This window comes from Muntiacus reevesi, chromosome 8 (assembly GCF_963930625.1).
Source record: "Muntiacus reevesi chromosome 8, mMunRee1.1, whole genome shotgun sequence".
NCBI lineage: Eukaryota > Metazoa > Chordata > Mammalia > Artiodactyla > Cervidae > Muntiacus > Muntiacus reevesi.
In genome coordinates, this window is record NC_089256.1 from 47,519,945 (window position 1) to 47,533,243 (window position 13,299).

General features: G+C 41.6%; 1 protein-coding gene across 12 annotated transcripts in view; it reads left to right on the forward strand.

Moving 5' to 3' along the window:
- KALRN (kalirin RhoGEF kinase) overlaps window positions 1–13,299 on the forward strand; it is a 678,650-nt gene that overhangs the window by 419,309 nt on the left and 246,042 nt on the right. For all 12 annotated transcript variants that reach the window (XM_065943374.1, XM_065943379.1, XM_065943376.1 and 9 more), the window contains exons 22-25: window positions 2,996–3,178; window positions 4,416–4,534; window positions 5,735–5,801; window positions 6,366–6,475. In XM_065943374.1, coding sequence (XP_065799446.1) covers window positions 2,996–3,178; window positions 4,416–4,534; window positions 5,735–5,801; window positions 6,366–6,475 — 479 coding nt within the window. The remainder of the gene's footprint in view (window positions 1–2,995; window positions 3,179–4,415; window positions 4,535–5,734; window positions 5,802–6,365; window positions 6,476–13,299) is intronic.

Sequence of the window (13,299 nt, forward strand, 5' to 3'; positions counted from 1 at the left end):
TGGTGTTGGAGAAGAATCTTGAGAGTCCCTTGGACTGCAAGGAGATCCAACCAGTTCATCCTAAAGGAGATCAGTCCTGAATATTCATTGGAAGGACTGATACTGAAGCTGAAGCTCCAATACTTTGGCCACCTGATGTGAAGAGCCAACTCATTAGAAAAGACCCTGATGCTGGGAAATATTGAGGGTAGGAAGAGAAGGGGATGATAGAGGACAAGATGGTTGGGTGGCATCACTGACTCAGTGGACATGAGTTTGAGCAAGCTCCAGGAGATGGTGAAGGACAGGGAAGCCTGAGGTGCTGCAGTCCATGGAGTCACAAAGAGTGGACATGACTGAGTGACTGAACAATTCTTCCCCATGTAAGCCTTCAACTCTTGCTGGTCTAGCCCTGCTCACGTCTCAGCACAGTATTTGCCCACTCACCCATTTCCCCAACATTTATGTTATACCTACTAAACATTGCTGATACGAATGAGTGAGATATCACATTTTTCTCTTAGAAACATATGGTCTAATGAAGGAGACACATAAATAACTCAGGATGATACACACTGAAGTAGCAGCATGTGTGTGGTACTGTGTGAACACTGGGAAGGGCAATCCCCCACTCAGCTTGTAGGGAGGGGAGAAGGGACATTTAGATAAAAACAGGGATGAGGAGGAGCCACTGATTGCAGGAGGGGCAGGCAAAGCTCAACATGGCTGGAGTTTAGAAGCCATGGAGAGCTGTGGTCACACAGACAGGTGAGGCCACATGAGGAAGGCCTTGTCTATGCTGCTCATTTCACTGTCTGTTTGGTTCCCCGGGTTCCACATGTACCTGGAATGCTCTTGCTCACATGCCATTCTCCTTGTTGACTGAAATCAGTTTTGATGTTTCAGGATATAATTTCCTCTGCTATAGCTGCTCTGGTAGCCTATTGCTACCAATAGGCTATAAAGCCCCATCTCATGCTCAAGTCTCCGTACCAATAGCAGAGAATAGATATATATTTCCAATGCTTTTATAGAAAGATAGATTTATTGATTATAGCTACAAAATTAATCTGTTTTAAGTTAAAAAAAAAAAACCTAAGAAAAATTGTTTTCCAGGGGGAAAACCCCAAATGCAATGATATGTAAGTCCTTGGGGGACTTTCCTGGTGGTCCAGTGGCTAAGACTCTGTGTTCCCAATGCACAGTTTGGTCCCTGGTCAGGGAACTAGATCTCACATGCTGCAGCTAAGACCCAGTGTAGCCAAATAAATCAAGTTTTTTAAAAGTCCTTGGAATACCAGGTATCTTTTATTGACTGATTCTCAGTGCTGCTGTTGTTTGCCTTTTCATGGTTAAGGAGGTGTTTCTCCTGTCCTCATACCCACCTTATTTCCTTCACACTAAAGCTCTCTGGCCCCTTGTCTCCCAGCCCTAGGAACCAGCCCGCTGCACTGAGACAGGAGAGGCTCAGACGTGTTCAATGAGTTGCTGGAGAACGGGAGCACTGGCCGTGTGGTGGCCAAGTTCTCTTCTTGCCTTTCCAATCAGAAGCTGCCTCTGGCATTTCTTGAGAGGATCAGTCTCTCATGGGAGGAGGGGCTGTAGATGAGCCTGGAGAGGCCAGGGTGATGGTGGTGGCATAAGAAACGAAAGACCCTTCTGTCTGTTCCACTGTTGCTCCAGTGATTTTCTGTCTGCTTCCCTCAGTTATATGGATTGTAGCATGGTCCAAATTTTGGACCTACTTTCCCCTGTCTGAAAGAAAAAAGATTATTTTTCAGAATAGTATTTAAATACTCTTCCTTTCTCTTAAAATCTATCAGACTTTACTAATAGACTTTAGAGTTTCAAAATCCAAACTTAGGATAAAAGATGAGCAAGTGTTTGCTTGTTTGGACAGCCCTTCCATTTCTATATCTTAATGCACATAGACCCCACCTCCCCTATGAGACCTGTCCTGCCTCTGCCAGCCCACCTTTATTTTTTTTTTTTTTCCTTTTTTAAAATCACTGCAGTGTTAACTCTGTGTACTTTACATTTTGGCATTCAGTTACATAATGCCGTGAGTTATTTAACTGCTCTGGGTGAGAGTCTTGTCCTTCTAGGGATAAAGATGTTGGGAAGAGATGAGTATCTCTTTTTCTTCTCTTGTCTACACCCCAAATCAGTTCCCACAACCCTCTGCACATTGGTGTGGTCAGGGTAGGTGTTGAACACACTCTTGTTAGAAATGAAATTAACCCAATATATGCCATGGTTCCACCTTACTAGCCCTGTGATGGATAGTAGCTTTGTTCACTCTTCTCTCTCTAAAGGAAACTAAAGATAAGATCCTGGTGGTGAACGAGACAGAGTTTACTCTTAAATCTGTTAGCTAGATTTCTTCAGATTCTGGCTGTACCAACTCACTTGATATTTAGAAAGCCTTCTTCAAGCCAGTGCAATGAAGGGAGAAAACTACCAACTATAGACAATAGGCAAATACACTCTATCTCTTACAGGTTGTATGAACTTGGACAAGCCCTAAGCCTCTCTAAGCCTCAGCTTTTTTCATATGTGACTTAATAAGACCTACACTGCCTCCCTCCACCTGCCTTCTAGGGATGCTTTAAAACTCAAACAAGCCTCTGATGTGACATTAGCATACTCTGTAAACCAATAAAGTTCTATATTAACATCAGAGATTCTTACATCAGTAATCATACTGGCTAACGTTTATTGCTTACTGAGCTCTTATTTTGAGCATTGTTTTCAGACGCATCCTGCATTGTCAACTCATGTAATGCTCACAACAATGTTATGATGTAAAAACTATTATCCCTATTTTGCAGATGAAGGAACTGAGGCACAGAGCGTTTCAATAGCTTACCCAGGACCCAGTGTTAGCACTGGGATACAAATCCAGGCAGCCTGGCTCTGAGGTCTCTATGGCTGCTGTGAAGAAGGAAAGAGGAATGGGGTGATGGGTTATGAGAGTAAAGGTCAGCTAGTAACTTATGACCATCTTTTGGGGCAGCAAACAAAGGAGAAGGTGAAGCTTCTGATTCAGCTGGCTGATAGCTTTGTGGAAAAAGGTCACATTCATGCCACAGAAATCAGGAAATGGGTGACCACAGTGGACAAGCATTACAGAGACTTCTCATTGAGGATGGGAAAATACCGGTACTCCCTGGAGAAAGCCCTAGGAGTCAACACAGAGGTAGGTATGGGAGTTCCTAGGTGGGACATCTTCCTTTCCCTCTCCCTCAGTACTGCCGCTCCTCGCTGTGGAAGGAAGCTGGGATTGCAGAGGAATCTTCCTGAGCTGTTGACACCTAGAGCTCTTGCCTTGTGTAGTTTTTCTCCTGGATGGGCTGGATCTTGCTGGTACTTCCAACTCCCCCAGACTTGTACTGTGTATATTGTAAAATTGGCTGGCCAGGAGTGGGGCCTATGGCTACAGAACAGAGTTTTTCTCTGTGTAGAGTTAACTGTTGACTTTGAGGATTAAACTCCTTATCTTGGCCTCATCAGTACTGTCTTCCACCCAATTATGTTGACCAGCAAATGATTAGAGTCCTCAGTATGTATAATAGTGCTCTTTTAATAATAAGGGATGCAATTTGTGTAAAGTCTATTTGACATTTCAACTGAAAAGAAATACTCTTTGCCAGGAAGCAAAGAAGACTGACTTTTTAATCTCTTCTTTATAATAAGGGTCAGTAACCTATGAATTAAGAGCTAAATACAGGGTGCCAATTTAATCCTAGGATTTCTAGTTCTTAAATCTTTAAATAGGCTCATACTCTGAAACAGAGAATTAAAGTAGTCAAACCACTAAAATTGGGGGAATTAACGTCTCCCCCAGGCTTTACCTTATGAGCTTTTTTTCCGAGAGGTTTTCATCCTATATAAATACCAGACAGTGGTTGAAGTAAGCAGGAATGGGCAATTAGAAAATTCAGTAATCGTTCTGTCATTTAGCTTTCTATTTCCAGAGAAGTTGTTTGTTTAAATAAAAATATTTACTTTTATTACTTTCCCTTGACAAATGGAAGTTTTCTTCTGTATTTATGCATTTCTGTTTCACATCTGTTTTAATGGTTAATAATCAACCTTGGATCAGTGTGTGTGTGTAGATCTAAACAGAACAAAGTCCTTGGGGAATTATGAGACTAATTATCAAATGTGTTCATTCTTTTCCTTTGTTGTAGATATTAGTCCTGAACATTTGACTTGAACATTTTATATTTTTCTTATTTGAAAAAGCATCATGAAGAATTTTTTGAAGAATTATGAAGAAGAGTGCTTGTGGGTGGCAGTTGGTGGGATTCCCCATCTTCTTATCCTTCTCCATTATATCTTTCTCTGTTCTTCCTGTCCCCTGCCTCCCCTAACTCTGATGAGTTGCTTTCCAGAACATCTCCAAGGTGACCTCTGTGATCTGTTGTGTGTAGGATAACAAGGACCTGGAGCTGGACATCATCCCAGCAAGCCTTTCAGATCGTGAGGTCAAGCTCCGGGATGCCAACCATGAGGTCAATGAAGAGAAGCGGAAATCAGCCCGGAAAAAAGAGTATGTTTGTGTGTGCATGTGGGCAGGGGTTGGGGGCAGTTTCTGCTTGACTGGCAGGTTCCTCATGGCTGTGCTTGGTTTTCACTGCCACCCATCACTTTAGACTAGCTGATGTATCCTCATGACCACCTACAGAGGTTGGGATGGACAGACGGGATGCTTCCACCCACATTTCACGCTAACCAAGAACTGTAGGGCATTGGAGAGAAGAAACAATGAACTAAGTCAACTTTACAAACCAAATCTTGCCACTCTGCTTCCTTAACATTGGTGTTACAAAGTTACATATAGCCAGAGATAAGCGCACACTTTATGAAGAGCATTTTGACAGAGTCCTTTCAGGTAATGCTGGAAAAAAGTGTGTTCTAAAATTAAGAAGTCTTCTGTAGTTGATTTTATCAAAATAAAGTAGGACCACAGGTTCCTTAGAGCTGAAGAAATTCAAGGTAGTCTGTGAAGTCAGAGCTTGTGTTTTATCTGGGAGTGTAGTAGTTTGTTTGGGCTGCGATAACAAAGTATGATGAAGTAGATGCTTTTAACAACAGGAATGTATGGTCTTACAGTTCTGGAGGCGAGAAGTCTGAGAGTACAGTGTTGTCTGGGTTGGCTCCTTCTGAGGGTTGGGAGGGCAGCCTCTGCTCCAGGCTACTCTCCTGCCTTGTGGATGGCTGTCTTCACATGCACATGGCATCCTCTCTGAACACAGGCCTGTGTCCAGATTTCCCCCCTTTTAGGGATACCAGTCATTTTGGAATGGGAGCCCAGCCTACGCCAGTATGACCTCATCTTAACTAACTGCATCTGCAATGACTCTATTTCTAAATAAGTGCCACTTCCTAGGGTACCGGGAGTTGGGACACAACATATGCATTTTAGAGGAGACACAATTCAACCCATAACAGGGAGGAAAATGAGGGGAGAGTGTGAGGGCAGATCTTCCTGCTGGGCTCTCTCTGGGACTCCAAATTGCCAGAGGATGGTAAAGGTGAATGGAAAGTAAAAGAAAATGGGGTAGAGGGTAGTGAAGCTATATTATGAAGAAAAACAGGAAAAACTGCAGGAAGTAGGAGGAGAAAAAAAGGAGAAGATAGAAACTTGCCAGAATCCAAGGCAGTAAAATCAAAGACAACTTTTCAAAACATGTGGGAAAGGTATGCATTACCTCTCTAACCAACTGAAAGCCCATTTGTTTCCTTCTAGATTCATTATGGCAGAATTGCTCCAGACAGAGAAGGCTTATGTGAGGGACTTACACGAGTGCTTAGAGGTAAGTCTTGTGGTCATCAGTTCTCAGCTGTGTTAGAAAATGGTGTCCTTGCCACATCTGGTACTGGAGAGGAGCTCAGTAGTCTGTCTTATCCGAGCTTGAAGAATGAAAAACCAGCCAGAGGACATCTTTCCCCAAGTCAGTAATAATTGCATGAGAGTTAAATGTGCTTTGGAAAACAAACTTTTCTCAGATTGGAACTAGACCCAATAAAAGAAAGCATGTAAGGAAAATGAATCCAAAATAAAATCCATGACACAGTCAATGAACTTAAATCTGAAAATCTGCATCTCCCCCCTGACGCACAGTCAAACTCAAAACATATTTAATAAATAAAAGTATGGAGTTTGTGCTGTTGCTAGGATGAATTTCCTTAACAGCAGATCAAGATAATAGAACATTCAGGTTTTCTTTCTTTTCATTCTGCTTATTTACCATCTCACTTTTTAAGCTCTACATGCAGCCCTAGTCTGACCCTTACCCCACAAGTTTTTAAGGCATATTTGTTTTTATGTATTTCACATGGCAGTGCTTGCCAATGATGGAACTGTTGCTATCTTACAGACCTACCTGTGGGAAATGACCAGTGGTGTGGAGGAGATCCCCCCTGGGATCCTTAATAAGGAGCATATCATCTTTGGCAACATCCAGGAGATCTACGATTTTCATAACAAGTAGGTTGGTGGAGGGTTTCAATGGAGTACACTTACGGCCATAAATACCCAACAACAAGGCTTCCCAACAAGTGGATCAAAGTTGACTGGGAATTCTCTCCCGGTAAAGTAGTGCCTGTTAAATCTCTAAGTCAGTGGCTCTCAGACTTCTTTCTCACTCACCCCTCTTTCTCCACAGTGGTCCAAAATTCCTAATGGAGAGTGAAGTCAAATGTTCAACAGTGTCCTAACCTAACTGCCAGTATCCCCTGACCGAATCAAAATGATAGGCGGGCTTGAGAAAGTAAAAGTAGCTTCTCTTTATTAAAACTCTGGGTAATCCTGACATTAGAGTTTATCTGAGGTTAACCATCCTACTTTGCAGGCCTTAGGTTTCAAGTTCCACTGATGTTTTCTTTTTACCTAAATATTCCCTCCATCCCTAACTACCTCAGCATCCCCACCCTCAACCAAAACAACAGACAGATTGATAGATACCTAATCAAATTATCTAATAGAATATATTTCTTGACAGTTTATAGGGGAGAACGTCAATTGATCCTCTATGTTTTGTTGAAATAAGTAGAATCATAGAGCCCTAACACCTCACAACTCACTTCTTCCAGCTCCCAATCTGATTTAAACATCTTTTCCATAGCATACTAAACATATTCAGCTGTTAACAAAGGGTCAGCAAGAACACTGGTTGGTTAGATTACATATCCACCTATGGAAATAACTCAGTTTCCAATGTACAAATGGAGGAAACCTTGAGAAATAATGTTGACAAAAAGTCCTAGAGCTCTCTCAGGACCCTGTTACAAAGAAGGGCTAACGTAGAGGTTCAAAGTTGTAGAATACAGTATAGAGGAAGTCTGAGGGTCAGGCTAGGCAAGGCTTTGACTCAATGAAGTGGTCATGCTGGAGATGAAACTGCAAGTGCACCAGGGTGGCAGTCCCCCTGAGGCAAGACTCTAGAACGGCACTGTGCCTTAGAGCCGTCAGTAGGGTGGGAATGTTTTGTGTCTGTGATGTCCAATGCCGTAGCCACTGGTTATGTGTGCTTAGTGAACACATAATGTGTGATTAGTGCTACTGAGAACTGCATTTTCAACTTTGTTTATTTAATAAGTATAGGTGACAAGTGGCTAATATATGGCACCGCCCAGCTCTAGAGAATGAGACCTCATTCTTAAGAATGACCAAAGGCAAGTGTGTGTGTTCAGTTGCTCAGCAGTGTCTGACTCTTTGCAACTCCATGGACTATAGCCCACCAGGCTCCTCTGTCCATGGAATTTTCTAGGCAAGAATACTGGAATGAGTTGCCATTTCCTCCTCCAGGGGATCTTCCCAACCCAAGGATCAAACATGCATTTCCTGCACTGCAGGCTGATTCTTACTAAGCCACCTGGCAAGTAATAGTTGGATATAAAAGGATGCTGAGCCCTAAAATATCTAAAAAGCGGGTGAAGAGGTACTCCTCTCGTCAACACCTGATGACTAATCCCCTGTAAAGTCATCAAATGGCATTAGTTTAAAGAAAACATAAAATATGTAGCTCCCCTGTCAGATTATGAAAGCAGTAAGCTCCAGGGTAAAAATACCTTTTGACTTTCTGGAGTACTTGATAGAAGTTCCTAGTCTTTTTTTTAAATCCAAATTTTTATACTCTCTATATGTTTTATCTGGAAATCTCCAGTGACAGCAATATTTTCTCCTCATGTCTATTTAATAAGATCCCAATAAAGGCATTCTTGACCACTGACCCCACATTCCATCATCTGAGCTCAGTTGAGTATTATCCCATCTCCCTAGATATTTGGGAAGATCCCAGCCTAGAAAGCAGTAAGTCATGTTACTTTTCTTATCTGATTTATGATCTCTGGGATTTAGCCAGAAGTCTCACTTTGCTCATATTCTTACTAAATTGGCAAGGTGTAGGAATATAGAGATCACTATACGCACTTCCTGTGAGACTTGTTTTTGCCAAATCAGTGTATAAGGAGAAAGACTCTTTATTTCAAAATTGACCAATTGTAACACATCTGGGCTTCCCTGATGGCTCAGCGTTGAAAGGATCCACTTGCCATACAGGAGACATGAGTTCAATCCCTGGGTTGGAAAGATCCCCTGGAGAAGGACATGGCAATCCACTCCAGTATTGTTGCCTGGGAGATCCCATGCACAGATGAGCCTGGTGGGCTAGGTCCCTGGGGTCATAAAGAGTTGGACACAATTTAACAACTAAATAACAGCAGAATATCTAGCATAACCTTGCCTTTTTATGGTTTAAAGGTATCAATCCAGTAAATCAAGGCAAGTGGTTTGGTAGTCTATTTAAAAAGTAGCTGAAGATCTACCTACCAGTTACAAAATAGAGTTCTAAGAACTCCATAAAATAGAAAAGTCAAGTTAAGCCATAGGAATATTGCATTTTGTAGAGGAATAAATTCAGTGATTAAGAACACAGCTACCCAAAAAAAATTACCTATTTATAACATTATAAGAAACAAGAAGAAAATAAAAACCAGCCTGTGAGCAACCAAACGAAATATCACAAATATAAAGTTCTTATCTTTCCAGAGGAACTCCTTCTTGTCTTCCATAGGTGAAGTAAAGTGGTCGCTCAGTCGTGTCCGACTCTTTGCGACCCCATGGACTGTAACCTACCAGGTTCCTCTGTCCATGGGATTTTCCAGGCAACCCTCTCTATTTCTTGGTTAGATTGTTTCCAAGCCCATAGCAATTTAGAAGCAGCAAATAAGAATCAAGAATTGGAGCAAGTAGCTTGATATCAGTACCTGACAGGAAAGAAAGATAAACTTCCAATAGAGTCAAAAGAATCCAAAAGATCAAGGTAGTCAAGAGCTATTCTCCATTGGTGCAGATGATCCTATGTCCCAATATAACCCAATATAGAGCCCAACAGAGCCACTGTATTATGATACAGCATAGTAATATGTTATTATATTAATAATAACTAATAATGAATCATTGGCATATCCTGCATGAAAAAGCAAGGAACTTGTAATGCATTTAGAAAGCTATCCACAAAAGTATGTTTTAAATAGTCCACGATTTAGGGGAACATGCAAAAAAATCAAGCTATTTATTAATTTCTAGGATCTAGAGGACTTAAGACTTTATTTACTCTACTCATAATATGTGCTTTCTTCATGTCATACAAAATTTGACTAATGTCGAAAGTATAACCCTCTAAAATCTCTAACGAGTAATATTAAAAATGGCAATTAAGCCAACTTTGGAAATGCAGAAATTGTGAACTCCATAAGAGGTCATGTCTTTCACTGCATAACCCCAATACTTGGCACACGGTAAACATTAAGTAAGTATTTGTTGCGGGGATGAATGAATGGATGGGCTAAAAATAGAATTAAAATTTGCAGACTTATGGCTAATGCCATTCAAGTCATAATTCACTCTTTTGTTTATGAAAATCTCAAGATAACGGAAAATCATTATTTTTCTTCATCACTGTCAGAACCTTCTAGACAAGCAAAACATTTGCATGTCTAAATGAAGGCGTTTCCTGGGTGCTTCTTATTGGGAAGACCAGGCAATTGTCCAAGCTCTAGTTTCCTCTTCAGGAATACTTTTCTGAAATGGTCACTTTTTAACCTAAACATATCAAAAGGTTCTTTTTAACCCCAGTTGCTTGTGTCTTTTCAAATTTATAATTAAGTGCTATCTGACAGAGAAACAGACTCCTCTGATTTCTAGTGCATAGCTCAGGTTCTGTGCTTCTTCTCCAGAGAGAGAGTGAGGGAAAGAGATTGGGAGGGAGGAAGACTGGGGACAGAGACTGAGAGGCAGGGGGACTGAGATGGACCCTGCCTGCATAACCACATCAGCTGAGGCACTAGGAAATTAGTGTCTAGACCAAAGGTGAATATATTAAATAACTCAGCTAGTTAATATTGATCCTTTTAAATGATGTCACTTTGAAAAATGACAGTCAAGATTGGTTTTGTGTGTGTGTGACCTTTCTGTAGGAGCTTTATCTCTATAGGTATTGAATGGAGAAGTTCCCAAGTACCAAAATTTCTGTAAAGAAGAATAATTCATATATGTAGAATTTACTAGTTACAAGTAGTGATGTTAACACAAATTGGAGGTTTAAGTGGAATGATACTTGGTTTTTACCTTCTGGTCTCCCTATGTTGATACTGCATCTCATATCTATAGAACTAAATATAAAGATCATGGCACTTACCTACTCAAAACCTAGATCTGTTTTTTTGCATTTTGTTAAGCATTCTGGGAGTACTCAGGAAAGGTAATAAATGCCATAAATAGATCTCCCCAATGGTGATGGTTTTGTTAATGTTCTTTCCCCACTTTGACTGGCCTACAGCTTGTAATGTGGGGAAATCATTCATTTTCAGTTTGCCTTGTATTTGATTTTCAGCTTCGGAAAGGACAGCAGTTTGTTTAAAATGCTCATCTCCTTTGGTTAAATCTGAACTTACTTTTTTCCCTTTCAGTTTTTGGAGACATGGCTATATGTGAGTCTGGGCAATAACATTTTTATAAAATCTCTATTGTCAGGGATCAGAAGGTCTTCCTGAGCATCAAGCAAAACCATCTCCACTGACAGATAAGGGCCCTGAGACCAAGAGAGGGCCCAATGACTTGCACACTTTGTGACATTTCCCCATTGACCAATTAGGCATAGATTCCAGGCGCTGGGGCAGTCCCTTTCTCTCCGTAGACCACGGCTGGCAGTGCCAAGTCTGGTTGCTTTGGTTCATATCTAACCAGTTTCAATGTGCATCCTCAAATCTCAGGAACACTTCAACCCATTTCTTCCATAGGTGTTTTCATCCAGGTCACACACCCTTACAATAATGGCCTGAAATGAAGAGGTTTGGGAGTGAGTCTCAATCCTGGGTCAAGGATGGGGGAAGGTGCAGACATCACACTCCAGTTGGACTGTGTCTTGTCACGTCTGCTCCTGTGAGACTGAGGCACAAGAGGGGCAAGGTTGTGGGTGGAGGTGGTGCAAGGCAGAAATGGTGGTGACAGGAGCATGGAGGGAGGGAGGAGAGACAGTCAGTGGGAGAGTGGGATAAAACACCTGGGTAGAGGAGAAGTGAGAACAGTGGATAACAAGGGAAAAGAAGAGATGGGGAGAAGAGAGGGAAAAGAAGGGAGAGAGGGAGGGAGAGAGATGGATTAAAAAAAGAGCTAGACCTCCCTATCTCCTACTGTAGTCAGGAGAGTCAGTAAAGTGTTTTTCAAACATTTTGTATTATGAACCAAAGAAAAATTATATAACCTGTCCTGATATGCACATGCTTTATATATTATATATAATAGGAAAATTAAATCCTGAAAAATAATACCCTCACCATGTGTGATGCACTCTGATATTTTGGATTAGGTTCTGTTTTCCTTCCTCTTTAATGCCGGTTTCCACCCTCTAAATTGATTTTACAACCCCTTGAAATGCAGAGGGTGGATCTGTAGCTACAAGGTGAGGAGCTCGCTCCCCCAAGTGGAAAGAAAAGGGATGTGCAGGCCACAGCCTCATCTGAAGGCCTCTGCCCGGCTGCAGCTGCTTTCTCTGCTTTGCCTCTGCTACTCCCTCCGATACTCACACACCTTGTTTGTATTCTCTGCTTTCTGTGCTTCTTTCCCACTCCAGGAAAATCTTGTTCTATTCTACACCTTTGTTTCATAGAAACTGGAACTTGCAAAGGTTTGTGACCTACTCAAACCGATTAGTAACACAGTCAAAGAATCCAAGTCTTCATAACTCCCTATTTAGTCACACTGTCACTTTAATATTCAAATATCAAGCAGAGAGGAAGGGGAGTGTGTTTTTTCTGGGCCCTAAATTTATACTCTGAGAGATAACTGCAAGCCTTACACACTTATCAGTAGGGCCTTAAAAAATTATAGCTGCGATTTTGTTGCTGGTTTTTTTTTTCCAGTGCTAATTTTATAAATATGGGGGAGTACCCAAAGCAAAACAAAGTCTAAACATTCATTTTGGTGTGTCAAAGTCATGTTCATTTCAGTTGTACACACTAACTTCTTGGTGTCCATGCCTAGCTACTAAACAGCCTGTCAATGGCCTATGAATAACATTAAATGTAAGATTAGTTGTTTATATTTTACTTTAACATTAAATTTATGTTTGTGCAGTACTTTTTGATTCATCTAATCACAAAAGTTAAATTTAGGAAATATTAGCAAAACATATTCAACAGGTAGCACTGCAGCGAGGTAAGCTGCTGCTTGAGGTTGAAGGTGAGGTGGGCGGTGTACTGAGTAAGAGTCCAGTCCTGCGCACCTTTCCTCTCCACCTCTAACCTCAGCAGAAGTTTCTGCTGTGAAGTAAAGAGACAGCGCCTGGTGATTGTCAGGACTCAGCCCAGGTGGTCAGACTGTGCTGCGTGAAGACTTCTGTGAACCATCCGGCGCCTTTCCTGAGTGCACACAACTCCCCAGTGGTTTAACAGCTGCTAGGTGTACTAACCAGTCGTCCTGGCCCGCAGTCCAGAACCTCTTCCATGCTGGGCTCTGGGCCTATCTGGTCACTAATGGGTCCCTTAGAAATGATCTCTAGTTCCTCTGGTATGCAAAAGCATTGATAGGGGGCAGTGTCCTGGGCTGCCTGCAAAGAAGCCTGCTACCTCTCTCCCCCGCCTGTCTCCAGGTTTGTTTACGTCTACTCCTCATTGTTCTACTTTTCTCTTGTTACCACTATGCCCCTGCTTCATTCCCCTTCTCAACAACAAGTGTGCATGCCCATGCCTGAGAGCATGCACAAACAAGGCCATCACATGTATTCCCTTTTAAATTCAAGCTACACCCTT